Source organism: Camelina sativa, chromosome 9 (genome assembly GCF_030686135.1).
Source record: "Camelina sativa cultivar CO46 ecotype springtype chromosome 9, ASM3068613v1".
Taxonomy (NCBI): Eukaryota; Viridiplantae; Streptophyta; class Magnoliopsida; order Brassicales; family Brassicaceae; genus Camelina; species Camelina sativa.
Window position 1 is genome coordinate 33,932,412 of NC_141888.1, and position 19,316 is coordinate 33,951,727.

Sequence of the window (19,316 nt, forward strand, 5' to 3'; positions counted from 1 at the left end):
AATTTTAGAAACTTAATTGTGGAACCAAAATTTCTCTTTTTGTTTCTGGATCATGTAAGCACGAAATAAAGTTAAAAGTTGTACGCGTTTTACAACCTCAACAAGTAAACTAAAGTCACAAGCGTTGGTAACAAAACTCAGATTTCTATAAATATATACCACTTATGTCTTCTTTGATCATAAACACAATTTGTCTAAAACACATAACATCAGAATTTATATCAGAATTTATTTCGTGCATTGACGACTAGATTAGTAGGATGAAAGAAGACCTTGCAAGTCATCCTTCTCAATAGACAAAACAGAATTAAAGTGAAAACCTTTAGAAAAATGTTAACTTGTTATCAATATTTTGGCGTGTGATATATATATTGGAATTAGAACCAAATTACTACTAAAACGTGTAAGATGAAAGCAAATTTGCACTGTTCATGTATGGTATCTAGTAATCTCTATGCTAATTGGCCAATAATTTTAGTAAGTTGTTAACGTGTAGAGCTAAACATTCTACTTTCGTTTATTTTTGAGATGTAAAGCATTTAATAATATGTAAAATAAAGATGTACGCGCTTTTACGACTCAACAAGTAATCATCACCCACACTCACAAGTTACACCGTTGGTAACAAACTATGAACTACTCTGTTATAAATACCACAGATGTGTGTTTAGTTTCTCTATATCTCAAAACACAAAATATCATTACACATACAAAGAAAGAGAAAACAAAAATGGAGAAATCAAATTTCGAGTCACTTCCTGAAGATCATCAAATGAATATTCTGTCACGGTTGCCTTTGAAGTCCTTGGTGAAGTTCCTCCTCGTCTCGAAGAAATGGGCATCCATGATCCGCTCTACAAAATTCAATGTTGATTACTTGCCCCGATCGATGACAAGGCCTCGAGTGATGTTCATGGTCCAACGATATACATCACAGGCTTCACAGCCACCCGAACTTGAGATGTTGTGGTTTGACACTGTTTATAAAGAGCAAACAGTTTTAACCGAACCACCTTACGATGAGGTGTTGTTTCACTCTGTCTATCAAGACAAGGAACCATTGTTGTCGTCTGGACAACAACAATTGCGTATTTCTCAGCCCATCCGAGGTTTGATCTGTCTTAGGTTACAAACTAAGCTTGCGATTTGCAATCCGGTTACGAGAATGTTTCATATTTTACCGGAGATCCAAGCGCCTGAAGATTCTTACATAACAAGTTTTCTCGGATATGATGAAGCTACGAATGTATTCAAGGTGTTATGCATCACGAAGTCTAAGTCATTACCCACAACTAGGGAATATCTAGTCTTGACGGTGGAGTCCGGTCAAGAAGAATCTTGGAGATCGATCGCATGTCTGTATGAACATGATAAAGTGAAACTTGGTGAAGGAATATGTAAAGGAGGGGTTTTGTACTATGGAGCTCAAACCGATGAAGCTCAGTCCAATGGTGACAAATTTGTGCTCATGAGCTTCAATGTGAGGTCTAAAGATTTTGCCGTCATTAGATATCCTGAATATGATTCCATATACACACTTTGGAGATTAGTGTTTTACAAAGAGAAAATTGCCTTAGTGAATGACTGTGACTTTTACATCATTCCTGATTTTATTGGGAATGATGAACCGGACTTGGACAATGAAGCTGTGAATGATGAATCGAATGGGACTAAAGTTTTTCATATAATTGTTTTGGATGAAAGTACACAACAATGGGAGACAATCCCCATAGAGATTCTTCATTGGGAAGAAGCTGTTGGAGAGAAGGAATTTCAGTTCCAAGGTACCATTGGAGAAAACGAACTTGTTTTTGCACAAAACTCTACCGAACTTGGCGGCCCTGACTACTGTGTATTGTATTACAATACAGAGACCAAATGTTTCAGAAGGTTTGAGATTCAAGGAGTGGTTGGCAATGATGACTCTGTTCAAACCTTCTTGTCACGTTGATAGCCTTTACCTTATGTGAACAACAAGAATTGGTCCGCTGATTATGATCAGAGACTCGTTGGTTGTTCACTCTCTCAAAGTCCTATTGTCGTTAATTTTTTTACATATGCTAAATAAATAAATAATAATGGTGTGCCTCTAGTTATAGGTCTTATTGGGATTGTTCGTTTTCATACTTATTGTCGTGTTGACCTTTGCTTATGCTAAAATAATAATGTTCGCTCAATTCAGATATTTTATAACTATGTTTCTAAATGATAATTCTATTGTCGTGTTAATCTTTATTTGTTCTAAAGAATAATGTTTGTCCACAGTTCATATATGACTTGAAGCTTGAGAGCCCCTCCATAAAACAGAGTTATTCAACTTTTGGGTGTGAATTTCTCATGCATTTATGAAAAAAATAAAAAATAAAGAAATTTAAAAGAATTGGCAAGTAAGTTTGTATACGTATACGTGAAAGCCAAGCTACTAATAAACTCTTTTTAAGTGAAAACCTTTTTTTTTTAAATGAACTTGTTAATTGTATTCAAAGAACCAAGCTACTAAAACGTGTAAGATAGATGGAAACAGATGTGTCACTTCACGTTCATTTGCCAAAAGAGCTGGCGGCAATTACGAGTTAAAGCGAGATAGAAAAAAAAGAAATAACTTTTTACTCCTTGCGAATTTCTTCAACCGTAATTAATGTATTGCTAATCTTCACTAAGTCAGAATAGTCAGTAACAAAAGATATATATTGTCATCTTCTGCTAGTTGATCATACAACACATGTCCTAAATGAATGTTTCTAATTCGAAATGTAGTGGAGGGCGACTTCTTCATAATGTAGCAGCCATCAACTTAATACCCTAAACTTGCTTTCTCTAAATATTTTTCAGAGAGAGCCATCTAAAGTAGCACCATTAAGATCACGACCCGCGACCTCAGCCTCGATGACAAACAGGGCGGTCACAAGAGTTTCTAACAAACACGGTTTTGAAGAAGCTAAAATGGTAAAGGTAATAGTCAGTAATAAACAACAACGTGCGACTAAAGATTCGGATTTGCAAAAGGGTAATCTCATGGCGGTCGAAATGAAACAAAATATTGGTGTTCGAAGAAGCGAAAACTAAACAGACATGAGTCCATTTGAATTCTGCTGTTGGCTGCATCGCTTTCTATCGCTGCTAATCAAATCATATCATCCTCTGCTTTTGTTTAGCGTTCTGTTAAAATTGAAATGTGTGACTCTGCTAATACTTTAACCAATAATAAAAACAACTATGAATAGTGTATACTTTTAATTGTGTACAAAGAATTATACTGAAAACGGAAAACGTGTAAGATGAGTAGATGTGTAAGATTAAAACAAAACCTTTCAACTCAAGTCATTGCTAATTTAGTCATAAAAATATGTTTTATTCTGCAATTAAAAATTAAAGCATTAACTTATATTTTGACGTGTGACTTAACTGTGAAGGATGAAAGAAAGTCTGTAAATTTCATGCTTGGTATCCACTAATATGCTGATTAGCCAACAATTTTAGTATCTTCATTGTGGAACTAAAATTTCTCTTTTTGTTTTTGGATCATGAAATAAAGTTAAAGATGTACGCGTTTTACAATCTCAACAAGTTAAACTAAAGTCATACACATTGGTAACAGACTCAGATTGCTATAAATATATACCACTTATGTCTTCTTTGATCATAACCACAATTTGTCTAAAATAAAACACATAATATCATTAGAAAAAAAAAATCGAGAATGGAGAACACAAGTGGTTTCGAAGCACTTCCTGTAGAGATCCAAACTGAGATTCTGTCACAATTGCCTCTCAAATTTTTAATGATATTCAGCGTCTCAAAGAAGTGGTCATCTTTAATCCGTACGAAAGAATTCAGACAGCTTTACTTGAGCCAGTCGATGAAAAGGCCTCGAGTGATGTTCATGGTCCATCGACTTAAGTTCAGCCCAACCGTAGCTGATGTTCTGTTTCACTCTGTTTCTCAAGAGGAGGAGTCATTGTTGATGTCTTCTGGTAGTGATCAGCAAGAGATGTGTATCTCTCCTGAACCAGGATATGATAGGATTGCTCAACCCGTCCGAGGGTTGATCTGTCTTCGCAAGAAAAGTAAGGTTGTCATTTACAATCCCGGTACGGGAAAGACTCTGACTTATTTACCAAAGATCGAAGCACGTAAACAAGCGGCCATAACAACTTTTTTCGGATACGATGAAGTTACAAATGTGTTCAAGGTTTTAGCGTTTGATAAATCACAAGGAGCTAAGGTACATCAGATTTTGACGATAGGATCGAGTAAACAATCTTGGAGAAGGATCATATGTGATCATGATCATTCTCCAGTTACGGAAGGGCTATATAAAGACGGAGTTTTGTACTACGGAGCTCGGTCCCATACCGACAAATCTCTGCTAATGAGCTTCAACTTGAGTTCTGAAGTGTTTACTGTCATTGAATTACCTGAGGGAGTCGACACACTAGTGGAGAAATTGGTGATTTTCAAAGGAGAAATTGCTTTGGTGAAGGATCCCCCTGCCAATGGATCGATTCAAATGATGGTTAGAAATGAAGTTTCAGGAGAATGGGGTATGGTCTCGTTTATGATTCCTCAGTGGAAACAAACTGTTGAAGACATGGTGTTTTATTTTATAGGTACCGTTGGAACACGAAAACTTGTTTTCGTGCCAGCCTACGCGCGTAAGGGATCACTCTTTGTGTTGTATTTCGATACAGCCACGAGAGATGTTATGAAGTATGAGATTAAAGGAGTTGTTGGAAATCAATTTCATTCTATTCGAACCTTCTTGGATCATATAGATAGTCCTCTGCTTTTGTGAAGAATAAGAGTTGGTCCACTTGGTAACATGAACTGGTTGGTTGGCTGGTTCAGTGTCTCGAGTACGTTATATTGTGGTTAATCTTTATGCTAAACAATAATGTTGTCTCCCCAAGTAGTTCTAGTCTTATTGGGATTGTTAGTTTTCATTTCTATTGTCCTTAATCTTTGTCTATGCTAAACAATAATGTTCATCTTTATACTTTATGTATGCAAAATAATAATGTTGGACCAATTCAGATGTAAAAGTTAATTAATAACGTTTCTATACTCTGTTCCTTACGCCGTGGGAGCCTTTTGATGAAACAGAGTTATTCAACTTTTTGGTTTAGCTTCACTCAACCAAAGAGTTGTAAAACTTAATCATTTAACATTAGGAGGAACTTATCCAAATTTGCTTGCACAGTTGCACTAAAGACTGTTTATGATACACTTAAGCGATCAATCTTTATTCTCTGCTTTTGTGTATTGTTCTTTTACTGTTTGGCTGAACTTTGTAATTATGTGACGTTACTATAACCAATAAATAACACTCTTGAGTCCGAATAATATACTTTATAATAGTAACATTACATCATTTTTAAATCCTAACATATGCCAAACAATCCTCAACGAGTAACCGGGCAAAAAAATAAATCAAGAAATTTGAAAGAAATGGTTACAAAATCTTAGAGTGAAAACTGAAAGTTTTTATAAGTGAAAACGTCTTACTAATGTATATTTGAATTGAATTGATTTTGTGCATTGACGACTAGATGTGTAGTGTGTACCATGAAAGAAAACCTTCCAAGTCACGTTTGCCACCAAATATCTCTCTTACTTGGTCATATAAATTAGTAAGTATTGACGTGTGACTTCTTTTTTTATCTTGAAATTGTGTACTGAAAAACTTTTTTTTTTGTTTGATGAAAAGGTGAAGGTGTTATTGATATTTTGACGTGTGATTCAATTGTATATTTGTATTCGAATAATTAAACTGTCAAAAACGTGTGTGTACGATGAAAAAGTGAATATTTCACATTCTGTTATAGTGTTATCCAATAAACTCTATGCTAATTTTAGTAAGCTTTTAGCGTGTTAATTAAACATTTCTCCTTTTGGGTTTAAATGTAAGGATGAAATATAAAGTAAAGATGTTATACGACCCAACAAGTGACCACCCAGTCACACGTCACAACGTTTCAGTAACAAACTCTGAGATATTTTGACGTATGATTCAATTGTATTGGAATAATTAAACTATTAAAAACGTGTACGATGAAACTATGAAAGAAAATATGTCACAATCTAATGCTTGATATCCAATCAACTCTATGCTAATTTTAGTAAGCTTTTAGCGTGTGTAATAAACATATCTCCTTTTTTTGGGTTTAGATGTAAATTAAGGATGAAATATTAAGTTAAGATGTTATTCGCGTTATACGACCCAACAAGTGACCACCCAGTCACAAGTAACAACGTTTTCAGTAACAAATTATGAGATTCTCTTATAAATATCACATCTGCAGCGTGTTTAAGTCTTTATATCTCAAAACACATAACATAATATCATTAGACAACAAAACAAGAATGGACAGTTCAAGTTTCGATTTCGAATCACTTCATGAAGATCTACAAATGCAGATTCTGTCATGGTTGCCTCTGAAATCCTTGGTGAAGTTCCTCATCGTCTCGAAGAAATGGGCATCTATTATCCTTGGGGAACAATTTCGAAATATCTACTTGAGCCGATCGATGACAAGGCCTCGACTGGTGTTCATGATCGAACGATATATATCACATCCACCCGAACTTGAGATGTCGTGGTTTCACTCTGTTTATCAAGAGGGAAGACTTATACTCTTTTCACCTGACACTGAGGTGTTGTTTCACTCTGTTTATCAAGAGGAGAAACCATTGTTGTCGTCTGGTCCTTTAATATCTGGTGAATGATCATACTTACATGTGATCCGGTGTTGTCCTCTTGATGCAATGGCTTCTCATATTTCTCAGCCCATCCGAGGTTTGATCTGTCTTCAGTTTCGAACTAAGTTTGCAATTTTCAAACCGGGTGCGAAAAAGTTACAGAAGTTACCAGAGATCCAAGCACATGAAAATGCTTGGATAACAAGTTTTCTCGGATACGATGAAGCTACGAATGTATTCAAGGTGTTATGTAGGACAAGCTTGATGATGTCAGGTCAAGAAACTAAGGAATATCATGTCTTGACGGTGGGATCAAGTGAAGAACCTTGGAGACGGATCACATGTAAGTATGATCATTCACCAGATATTAAAGGACTATGCAAAGAAGGGGTTTTGTACTATGGAGCCAGGTTCAGTATTGAAAAATCTCTGGTCGTCATGAGCTTCAATGTTGGGTCTGAAGAGTTTAGTACCGTCATTGAATTTCCTAATGGATCTGCTCATAGCCGTTGGAAATTTGTGATTCATAATGGGAACATTGCCTTAGTGGATGACTCTGAATTTGACAATGGAGTTGTGAATGAACCTAATGGGACTAAAGTTTTTCATATATTTGTTTTGGATGAAACCGCACGGAAATGGCGGGAAGAGCGCATCGAGATTCATCGTTGGGAACAAAACGTTGGAAAAATGGAGCTTTATTTCAAAGGTACCATTGGAACAGGAGAACTTGTCTTCGCACATTACGTTGACAGTTACGGCCGTGATCTCTTTGTGTTGTATTACGACACATTCAAAAAAATTATCAGAATGTTTAATATTGGAAATGGAAGAGTGGTTGGCGACTATAATATTGTTCGAACGTTCTTGGATCATGTTGATAGTCTTTTCCTTATGTGAAGAACAAAGATTTGGTCCACAAAAGATTATCAGAAACTCGTTGGTTGTTCTGTATCTCAAGTCCTAGCTATTGTCGTTAATCTTTACTTATGCTAGAAAATAATGTTGTCTCTCTTGTAGTAGTACTAGTCTTATTGGGATTGTTCCTTTTCATTTATATTGTCGTGTTAACTTTATTTATGCTAAATAATAATGTTCGTTCACAGTTCCAGATGTATCTTTAATTAATAACGTTTCTTATATACTCTGTTACTCAAGCTATATGAGCCTCTTCATAAAACAGAGTTATTCAACTTTTGGGTGTAAAACTTCTCATGCATTCATGAAATTTCTTCTTTTGTTTTTATATGTGAATTTAACAGAATTAAATTGGAAACCGACATCTTTATTCTCATGCATATGAAGTTTTTTTTTTTTGTTAAAGATCATGAATGCAATTACAAATAATCAAATGTGAGTTATAGTAAGTTTTTAACGTATGGAACATATGATTTCTCCTTTCGTTATTAGATTCAAGCATGCAATTTAATAAAGTTAGATTAAAGATTTATGTGCGTTACAAGACTCAACAAGTTACACTAAATTCTAAAGTCATAACGTTGGTAACAAAGCCTGAAATTTCTTTAAAAATCACATCTGTGTTTTTTTCCTAGAACACATAATACATACATTAGAGAAGAACAAAAAAAAATGGAGAATTTAAACTTCGAAGCACTTCCTCAAGATGTACAAATGAAGATCATGTCACGATTGCCGCTGAAATCATTGGTGACATGCATCTGCGTCTCGAAGAAATATGCATATTTAATCCGCACAAAAGCATTCAGAGATCTTTACTTGCACCGGTCGATGACAAGGTCTCGAGTGTTGTTCGTCTCGAGTGTAAGAATCCAGAAAAACAAAGCCGAAGCCTTGTTTCACTCTGTTTATCAAGATGAGGAACCATTGTTGTCCTCTGGTCAACAACAGATACGTACCAACGAAGCAGAAGTACCACTTGATGAAGTTTCTCAACCCATCCGAGCTGATCTGTCTTCGAGGTGGTACTAATGTTGTCATTTGCAACCTGGGAGCGAAAAAGTTTCGGCGTTTACCTCAGATCCAAAGGCCTAACGGAGCATCCATAAGATGTTTTTTCGGATACGATGAATCTACGGATGTATTCAAGGTGTTATGCATTACACAGTTCGGAGATGGTAGGCGAACTAAGGAGTTTCATGTATACACGGTGACGGAGGGATCAGTTGAAGACTCTTCTTGGAGACGTATCACATGTAAGCATGATCATTCACCAGTTACTCAAGGACTATTCAAAGGAGGTTTCTTGTACTATGGAGCTCAGCCCAATAGTGGAATATATCAGGTAATGAGCTTCAATGTGAGTTCTGAAGATTTCACTGTCATTGAAGTACCTGACAGAGGCGAAACCTCTACAGTTGATGATCATCGTTGGAAATCGGTGAATTACAATGGGGAAATTGCCTTAGTAGATGACTCTGTGTTTAAAAGTGAAATTGTCGATATATGGGACGACGATGGCATTGGAAGTTTTGTATTGTGGGTTAGGAACGAGATATCAGGGAACTGGGGGAGAAAGATCGTTAAGATTCCTCAATGGCTAGAAACTGTTGAACATCACAAGTTTTTTTTCAATGGTACCATTGGAACAAGAGAACTTGTTTTCGCACCATACTGTTGGTTAGAGGGACAAATCTTTGTGGTGTATTATGATACAGACACAACAAACCTCAGAAGATTTGAGATTGAAGGAATGGTTGTTGATGGATGCTATTATGTTCGAACCTTCTTGAATCATGTTGATAGTACTTGGCTTATATGAAGAATAAGAGTTGATTGTTCACTCTCTTAACTCTCATTGGGATTGTTGTTTGTCTTCATTTCTAATTTTCATTCTATTGCGGTTAATCTTTATTTATGCTAAATAATAATGATGTCTAGCTCTCATGTACTCATGTACTAGTGGTCTTATTGGGATTGTTAATTTTTTTTTCTATTGTCGTTAACCTTTATTTTATGCTAAAATAATAATGTTGTCACTCGACTATATCTTATTGCGATTGTTCGTTTTTTCTTACTGCCGTTAATCTTTATTTTTTTTGCCATATAATTACAAAATTGAAGCTTCCTAATAAGTGCAAAGAGAAGGGAAAAAGTTCTTTAGTATATAATAGTGTAATATTCTTTTCAACTACAGAAAGTGACATTTGATTCGTAGAACAAAACGTTGCTAAAAGAAAAAACACAAGATTTCTAGCTATAATTCTATCTTGTAAACGCCAAGAGAGTAGCAGCCACCAACCTCTTACTCTCAAATAACGATTTTTTCAGACCGAACCAACAACCATCTAAAGTCGCACTATCAGGACCATCATGACTCACGATCTCAGCCTCAATAACAAACCGGGCGGTCACAAGAGTTTCTCTTAGACAAGGCTTTGGAGTTTGGAGAACCTAAAATGGTTGGTGGTATAACATAAAACAAAGTGTAACCAAAGATTTGGATTTGCAATTGTTACATTGCTTTTTGTTGCGATCAATCTTTATCTTCTGCTTCTGCTTTTTGTTCATTGTTCGTTTACTGTTTGTCTGAGCTTTGTAACTCTCTGTGAACTTCTTTTACCAATAATAATAGAAACCTTTTTTTTATATAACAAATATTCTCTATATAATATTATACTTAAGAATAAATAACATTACGTCATTTTTTTTTTCAGTTTTAAATCCTAACACATAAACCAAACAATCCTCAACGAGTAACCCATTAAATAAAAAATAAAAAAATTTAAAAGAATTGTCAAGTAACTTTTTTATGCGTACACGTAAAAACATTTCTTTCAAAAATTGTGTACAAAGAACTAAGTGAATAGTGAAAAATTTCAAGAAGTTAAATTCTTTTCTTTTTGAACAACCTTAAGAAATTAAATTTATATCAGAATTTATTTTGTGCATTGACGACTAGATTATTACGATGAAACAAACCTTGCAAGTCACGCTTGGTGCGGCTTACACCAAATCTCTATGTTAGTCTAGTAATCATCCTTCTCAATAGACAAAACAGAATTAAAGTGAAAACATTTAAAAAAATGTTAACATGTTATCAATATTTTGGCGTGTGATAATTGTATTGGAATAAGAACTAAATTACTACTAAAACGTGTAAGATGAAAGCAAATTTGTCACTTTTCATGCATAGTATCTAGTAATCTCTAAGCTAATTGGCCAATAATTTTAGTTAGTTTCTAACGTGTGGAGCTAAACATTCTACTTTCGTTTTTTTGAGATGTATAGCATTTCATGATATTTAAAACAAAGATGTACGCGCTTTTACGACTCAACAAGTAATCATCATCCACACTCATAAGTTACAACGTTGGTAACAAACTATGAGACTACTCTGTTATAAATACCACATATGTGTGTTTAGTCTCTCTATATCTCAAAACACAAAATATCATTAATACAAAGAAACAAAAAAACAAGAATGGAGAAATCAAATTTCGAGTCACTTACTGAAGATCATCAAATGAATATTCTGTCACGGTTGCCTCTGAAGTCCTTGGTGAAGTTCCTCCTCGTCTCGAAGAAATGGGCATCCATGATCCGCTCTACAAAATTCAATGTTGATTACTTGAGTCGATCGATGACAAGACCTCGAGTGATGTTCATGGTCCAACGATCTACATCACAGCCACCCGAACCTACGATGTTGTGGTTTGACACTGTTTATAAAGAGCAAACCTTAACAACCGAACCATCTTACACTGAGGTGTTGTTTTACTCTGTTTACCAAGACGAGGAACCATTGTTGTCTTCTGGACAACAACAGTTGCGTATTTCTCTACATGCAAAATATGATGTTTCTCAGCCCATCCGAGGTTTGATCTGTCTTAGGTTACAAACTAAGCTTGCGATTTGCAATCCGGGTACGAGAATGTTTCATACTTTACCGGAGATCCATTCATAAAACAGAGTTATTCAACTTTTGGGTGTGAAATTTTTCATGCATTTATGGAAAAAAAAAAAAAAGAAGAATTGGCAAGTAAGTTTGTATACGTAGACGTGGAAACCAAACTACTAATAAACTTTTTTTAAGTGAAAACCTTTTAAAAAAATAATGAACTTGTTAATTGTATTCGAAGAACCAAACTACTAAAACGTGTAAGATAGATGGAAACAGATGTGGCACTTCACTTTCATATGTCAAAGGAGCTGGCGGCAACTACGAGTTAAAGCGAGATAGAAAAAAAAAAGGTTTTACTCCTTGCCAATTTCTTCAACCGTAATTAATGTATTGCTAATCTTCACTAAGTCAGAATAGTCACTAACTAAAGATATATGTTATCATCTTCTGCTAGTTGATCATACAAATCATGTCCTAATTCCTAAATGAATGTTTCTAATTCGAAATGTAGTGGAGGGCGACTTCTTCATAATTACGATCTCCCATAAGAGTTTTAGTTTCTAATTAGTGAAAGTATGAAACTAAATGCTCTGTAAACAATTCTCAGCATGGTTACGTTTTATTGTAAATTAATCTAGTTATTTATTTACTTTTGTATTCATTCAAATACAAATAGTTAATTTACTAAGGAAGCCTTGAATGCAAATATTGAAGGAATTGAAGCCAATTTTCTAACCATGATTACGCTTTGTTTTTTTTATTCAAGTTATTACATAATTTCATAAGCTGAAATGCATTAAAACGAACCATGTAATCGATGTAAAACGTCAAAATATGTAAATTATGTTGATAACTAATAATATATTGTCTCATGAGAAACAAATAAATAAAAATGTCTTTTCTCATTAATTAGTAAAATGATACTAAAAATAACATTGATGAACATTCGACGCTATATATACATACAAAAATCCTCATTAAAAACCCAATTAAGTAGTCAAAGTATTAAAAAATGGAGAGTAAAATCCTTTTCATGACATTTTATTTTTGTTTTGGTTTGGTAAGTGTGCTCGATCACTCGAGCTCGTAGTCACAAGCACTGAACCATGCTTAAATGCTACCAACAAGCAACTAGCGACAAGCACATTTTCATGACATTTTCTGTAACCATTGTTTTGGTATCACTTTCTCATCTAAGTTTTGCTATAGAAGAGAATAATCACGAACCACTCATGTCAAAGAACGAGATTGATGCGGCGATCTATGCAGTTTCACCGAGTACAAAAGATGAGAGACAAAAGTGCAATTTCTCCAATAAAATGTTTAGATGAAGTGTTCGCTGAAATTCTTCGGAATAAAATTGCTTCAAGAAAATGTTGTCTAAGGATAGTGAACGCTGGAAAGGAATGTCACATGGAATATGCAAAATTATTTTTTCAAATTAATAATATAAGATGTTATAGTTCTGAAAGCTTTTTGAAAACTAATAAAGTGTGGAACAGATGTTCTACTGAAATTTGTGTTCTTTCACCTTTTTCTCGTTAAAAAACAAAAACGTAACTAAATTATTTTTATTACATAATGGTTTATATTGTTATTATACCAAAAAAATTATTATATAATGGTTTAAATTGCTCATACTATACTAAAAATTGATTAATAATACCAATTAATTCGATTCGGCCTTTATTCTTAAAAAGAAATTATAGTAACAAAATCTACTTATAGTTGATGCTTCACGTTATGATTGGTTATCGCCCTAATTATAAGCAATTGACACGTCAAATGTCGCTGAAGCAATAACATTTAGCGGTGCCGTGCGTGTGCAAGATTTCGATTAGGTCTTCATCTTTCTCACGAGGAGAGTTTGTAAAGAAAGGGTCCGTATTCATTGGTGTTAATGTATATATTGGTCTTGAAGGTAAAAATGTTGAAGGAGACAAGATCCATGTTTTCTATGGCCACTCTTAACCGCTTCAGATTTATATCAAATAAAGCTGCATGGGGGTCATAGATAATGTCAAGCGACGAGGTCATGAGGTAAGACATAGACAGAGTCAATGCGAATAACGAACCTTACCTTCTTGGATCATGTTGATGCACTGATTATAAGAAACTAGTGCTTGGTATCTCTCGTCTTATTGGGATTGTTGTTACTTGTTAGTCTTCATTTCTGTTTTTTTTTTCTATAGTGGTTATTCTTTATTTAATTATGCTAACTAATAATGCAGTCTCTCATGTAATGTACTACTATTGTGGTCTTATTGGGATTAATTAATGTTAGTTTTTCATTTCTATATATTGACGTTAAGTTATAGAAATGTTAGTTTGAGTATATTAATTTTATGCTATATAACAAAACTGAAGCTTCCTAGCAAGTGCAAAAGAAAAAAAGTAGGAAAAAAGGGTGAAAAATAAAAATTGTTTAGTGAAACTACAAAAACGTGTACAGTGAAAGTAAATATATACTGTATGTCACTTTAATTTTCATGCATGGTACCCAATAATCTGTATTCTAATTGGACAATAGTTATAGTAAATTTCTAACGTGTGGAACTGAAATTTCTTCTTGTGTATTTAGATGTAAAGCATAATATATATATATATATATATATATATATATATATGTAACAAACTCTGAGATTCTTCTTATAATAGATATTGCATTTGTGTGTTCCGAAATTTGAACAACATTACTGAAATAATTAGTATATATATAAAAAAATATATATATTTAGTATATTTAAGTCTGATATTTTTTGGATATATTGACGACTTGAGGTGAACTAATTAAATGTGTAATGCGTATATGTATCTCTATGTTAATTATTAGTCATAGAAACGAGTAAGTTTTTGAGGTTTTTTTTTTTTTTTTTCCTTGAAATTATGTAGAAAATAAAAAACAAAATAGTTATCTAAAGTTTTAGTATCCAATAATCTATACTCTAATTGGCCAATAATTATAATTATAGTAAGCTTTTAGCGTGTGGAAACTGTAAATTTAATCTTTTGTGTGTTTTTGGAAGTACTAGACGCGTTTTCACGACTCAACAAGTTAAACTAAAGTGAACCACTTACGTTACGTCGTTAGTAACAAGCAAAGGTCTTGCTTAGAAATTCTTTAAATACCACACCTCTGTTAAGTAGGTCTTCATATCTCTCAAACACACGAAAAAAAAAAAACAAATATCATTACAGAAGAAGAACAAAAGAAAAAGAAAAAAAAAACACAAGAATGGAGAAATCAATTAGTTTTGAAACATGTCCTGAAGAGCTACGAGAAGAGATTGTGTTACGGTCACCTTTGAAATCCTTGGCGAAACTCGTCGGCGTCTCAAGGAAATGGAGTTCCATCATCCGTGGAGAAGACTTCAAAGCTCGTTACTTGAGCCTATCCAAGGAAAGGCCTCGAGTATTGTTGGCCGCCGCTGAAATAATAAAACTGTTACCAGACTCGGCCGCCACTGAAGAAGAAGAGGAAGTCTGGTTATCAGTGATGTTTCGCTCCGTTTATCAAGAGGAGGAACCATTGTTGTCGTCTGGTCTTCAAGAGATACGTGTTCGCGTTCTTGGTGCAACGAGCTTTAGGGCTTGTCAACCCATCCGAGGTGTGATCTGCCTTCACTTTACAACCAATGAGATTGTGATTTTCAATCCTTGTACGGGGAAATCTCAGACTTTACCAGACATCCAAGCGGATGCGAACCATTTCCTAGTAAGTTTTTTCGGATACGATGAAACTAGGGATGTGTTCAAAGTGTTGTGTATGGCGCTTGATGGACCATTCGGAGATCGTCCTAGAGAAGCTCAAATATTAACGGTGCGACCGGGTCAGGAACTATCTCCCTGGAGGCGGATCAATTATCAGTATGTCATCCCTCATCTACAGAAGGGCTATTTGAAGGAGGTTTCTTGTACTTTGGTGCGCAGTGCAAAGGTGGCCAAGAATCTGTAGTTATGAGCTTTAACATGAGTTCTGAGGAGTTTACTGCCGTTCAAGTACCTGAGGGTGTGAATTTCCGTGGAGGATGGAGCCTGGTGAAATACAAAAAGAAAATCGCGTTATCTCGCATGGTTGACCACAACAATGGAGAATTGCAGCTGTGGGTTAGGAAAGCAACCGGAGGATGGTCAAGCGAAAGGTTTGTGATTCCTGATTGGAAAGACACTGTTGGAAACACAAGGTTTCATTTCAAAGGAACCGTTGGAAAAAGCATACTTGTTTTCTATCAAGTGTCTATCGTGAAGGATTCACGTTCAACTTCTTTGCTCTACTTCGATAAATCAACCCAACGTCTCCGACGCTATGATTTTCAAGACCTGTATGATGCTCCTCCTCTAAAACTCCCATATCCTGCTGTTCAGTTATTTTTGGACCATTGCGATTCGACATGGCTTCTCTGAAGATAAAGAATAACGGATCGAGTTAACTGGGATGAATTAATGTTCAATTTCATTTCTCTATATCGTTGGTTAATCTTGAATTTATGCTAAAAATAATAATAATGTTGTCTCTCGAAAAACACTATACCTTATTGGGATTATTTGTTTTCATTTCTATTGTCGTTAATCTACATATTTATGCTAAATATATTAATAAATAATGTTCCAAACGTTTAATGGTTTTCCTCCCTTCCAATTTGTTAATTTATTAAAAAAAATATTCTCAACTACAGAAAGTGACATTTGACTCCTAAAACAAAAAGGTTGCTAATAGAAAACAAAAAAACAAAACATAAGATTTCATGGCGGTTGAAATGAGTGTTCGAAGAAGCGGAAACTAAACAGACAAGTGGCGATTTGAATTCTACTGTTGGTTGCATCCCTGCTTTTGTTTAGCGTTCTGTTTAAATTGAAATGTGCGACTCTGCTAATACTTTAACCAATAATAAAAACAACTATGAATAGTAGTATACTGTACTTAATTGTGTACAAAGAATAATAGTGAAAACTGAAAACTTGTTAGATGAGTAGATGTGTAGGATTAACACAAAACCTTTCAAGTCATGCTAAATTTAGTCATAAAAATAATTAAAATTATAGTATTATCTTATATTTTGACGTGTGATTTAAATTGTAAGAATGTAAATTTCATGCTTGGTATCCACTAATCTATATGCTGATTAGCCAACAATTTTAGTATCTTAATTGTGGAACTAAAATTTCTTTTTTTTTTTTTTTTTTTTTTTTTGGATAATGTAAAGCATGAAATAAAATATAAGATGTACGCGTTTTACAATCTCAATAAGTTAAACTAAAGTCACAAGCGTTGGTAACAAATTCAGATTTCTATAAATATATAGCACTTCTTTCTTCTTTGATCATAACCACAATTTGTCTAAAACACATAATATCAGAATTTATTTCGTGCATTGACGACTAGATTAGTAGGATGAAAGAAAACCTTGCAAGTCATCATTCTTAATAGATCATCCAAAACAGAATTAAAGTGAAAACCTTTAGAAAGTAACATTTGACTCGTAGTTCTTTCACAGATCAGATTGACTAAGTAGTAGTAACGTTTCTTAAGCTGTGGTCGCCTTTTTAATTTCATGAAACAGAGTTATTCAACATTGTTGATCAAAAACCAAAAAAAACAAGTCACTCAATTTTGTGTGTGAAATTTCCAATGCATGCATTCAAAATCTGTTTTAGATATGGCCTTGGAGATTAAATGACTGGGCCCTTTTTAATATAGCTCATAATTTCAAATAAATAAATAATACTGCAATATACTTTTCATATATATATATATATATATATAAAAATAAATCTAAACTTTTTGAAACATTATTTTAAATTGTATATGATATTGTTAAAATCTTCTTAGGTTTAAGTTAACTTAGTAAAGGTAGAAACAACATCAAAAAAATCAAACTTGAAAGAGAAATCCTTGTTGGGAAATATAAAATCATTGTCACTTGAGACTGTAAAATTTACTCTGTCTTTTGCTACTCGTACTTCTTATAGAAAAATTAACAAAATACACATCAAAATATTTTTATATTAAGAAATCAATCCCTTTTTTTAATAAAAGGGAAGTACACAACATAGTTTTTGTAAACTTTATATTTTTAATAAATGGTTACAAATTGTTACAAATAGGTTTTAGATTAATCCATATATTAATATTAATGGTTACACCTAAATATTAGGGATATTCCAAATTGATAATTGATATATTAATGGTAACAAATAAAATCATGGATATTCCAAACTGTATTTTTGGAAGATTTTAGTCTTATATCACATTGTTTCCAAAGATCTTTAAACATAATATTACAATTTATTTTTCACAGATTTTATAGATAGACTACAACGTTAACCAAAGATAGATTACGAAATTGATAGATTGTTGTCCAAAAAAAAAAATTGATAGATTGATTGGTTACAAATTAAATAGTGGGTTACAAATAAGATTACGAAATAAAATTTAACCAGTGATATAGCACGGGTAATTATCTAGAAACATTAACAATATAAAACTTACAAAATATGTGTTTTTTTCAAGCCTTCATATGATTTTATTGCATAATGTTTTATCTAAAAAAAACTTTTAAAAACAATAACATAAATTTTATTTTATATAAAAAATACAATATAAATAAAATAATTTTCAGTCCGTACTCTAGCACGGGTCTTAATTTAGTTAGTTCCTTTATTTGGAAATTGCATAGCCACAATTTACACAAACTGGATATATACTTTTATACAGTCTAACTTAACATAAAAGTTTCAACTATAAAATTCGCCATTTTTAAGCATTTACTAATTAAATTGAAAATTAAGAAGTAGGACTATTCTAGAACGACTAAAAGACAGATTTAAAATGTCCAAAATTAATTAATTATTTACTTAAATTGCCACTGATAATATGTGTAAATTGTGTTTAAGTGCAATTAGAAAGGATAATTTTGGAATTGAATAATTGAAGTCAAAATTATTTTTTAAGAAAATCAAAATCATTAATTTGTATTGGTAAGTTGGGTAGATTAGGAATTGATTCTGAGACATATCACATGTGGTGATTATGTGGTGATGTTGTCTACCACTGATCAAACAGTTTGTAAGAAAGTTGTTTGAGAATATTACTCTCATGTAACTCTTTGTTTTAATCTCTCACTTTGTGTTTAGCTTACGGCTCTCTCTCTTTCTTTCGTGCTGGGGGTTCTTTGTCCCGTCTCTGTTCCTTTGATAACAATCATCGCCGAATTTGTAGCAAGGAAATGGGTTACAATCGAATTAAACCCAATTGACTTCTCTCTCTTTTGGATATGGCCTTAAACTAAATGATTGATGCCCATAACTAATCAGACAGTTTATATAGCACTATTTTCGAGTTAACCTTTTAAAAATTGCTCATAGTTTCAAATAAATAGAAATTACAATATACTTTTAAAAATATATATAAATCAAAACATATTTTTTTAGATTATTCTTTGTAAATAAAATATATGATTGATAAATACTTAAAAGGTTTGATTTCACCAAGCGAAAATGGGGATACTCTGGTGTACTGGGGTACTATGGTGTTTGAATTTGTACTATAACATGCACAAACAAACATAAATTAAGTAATGTGACCACTGACCTCTGATTCTTTATGGTATGGAGCCAGTGGATTTTGGGATGTGCTTTTGCACCTCGATGTCTCAGAGATTATTAAAGGAACTTCAAGAAATCGTAGAATTTCTACCCTTAAAGATGCTTTAACGGTTATCACTATCTTGTCGTGATTTGCTTTCTAATTGCTGCTCAGAGCTTGACTGGTTCTCCCGCTAGCTCCCGCAAACGC

At 33.5% G+C, this 19,316-nt stretch overlaps 2 protein-coding genes and 4 pseudogenes across 4 annotated transcripts; all 6 read left to right on the plus strand.

Annotated features, from left to right (window-relative positions):
• Positions 1-676: 676 nt before the first annotated feature.
• LOC104712661 (putative F-box protein At1g70970 pseudogene) lies at positions 677-2,229 on the plus strand (annotated as a pseudogene). Its single transcript, XR_015566108.1, has one exon. The product of XR_015566108.1 is annotated as a putative F-box protein At1g70970 pseudogene (transcript).
• Positions 2,230-3,644: 1,415 nt separating this feature from the next.
• LOC104715800 (putative F-box protein At1g70960 pseudogene) lies at positions 3,645-5,064 on the plus strand (annotated as a pseudogene). The gene has a single exon (XR_015566109.1). The product of XR_015566109.1 is annotated as a putative F-box protein At1g70960 pseudogene (transcript).
• A 1,288-nt stretch (positions 5,065-6,352) lies between these two features.
• On the plus strand, positions 6,353-7,792 carry LOC104715801 (putative F-box protein At1g70970). Its single transcript, XM_087467892.1, has one exon. It carries the CDS (start codon positions 6,766-6,768, stop codon positions 7,597-7,599), a length of 834 nt encoding a protein of 277 aa, XP_087324018.1. The 5' UTR covers positions 6,353-6,765; the 3' UTR covers positions 7,600-7,792.
• Positions 7,793-8,289: 497 nt separating this feature from the next.
• Positions 8,290-9,559, plus strand: LOC104715802 (putative F-box protein At1g70960 pseudogene; annotated as a pseudogene).
• A 1,542-nt stretch (positions 9,560-11,101) lies between these two features.
• LOC104715803 (putative F-box protein At1g70970 pseudogene) lies at positions 11,102-11,584 on the plus strand (annotated as a pseudogene).
• A 3,172-nt stretch (positions 11,585-14,756) lies between these two features.
• LOC104715804 (putative F-box protein At1g70390) lies at positions 14,757-15,925 on the plus strand. The gene is made up of 2 exons (XM_010433178.1): positions 14,757-15,341; positions 15,452-15,925. Exons 1-2 carry the CDS (start codon positions 14,757-14,759, stop codon positions 15,923-15,925), a joined length of 1,059 nt encoding a protein of 352 aa, XP_010431480.1.
• Positions 15,926-19,316: the final 3,391 nt, after the last annotated feature.

Coding starts and splice junctions, on each gene's coding strand:
- LOC104715804 (XM_010433178.1), top strand. CDS start 14,757: ATGGAGAAATCAATTAGTTTTGAAACATGTCCTGAAGAGCTACGAGAA. Junction 15,342..15,451: donor GAGAAGCTCAAATATTAACG/GTGCGACCGGGT, acceptor TTTGGTGCGCAG/TGCAAAGGTGGCCAAGAATC.
- LOC104715801 (XM_087467892.1), top strand. CDS start 6,766: ATGGCTTCTCATATTTCTCAGCCCATCCGAGGTTTGATCTGTCTTCAG.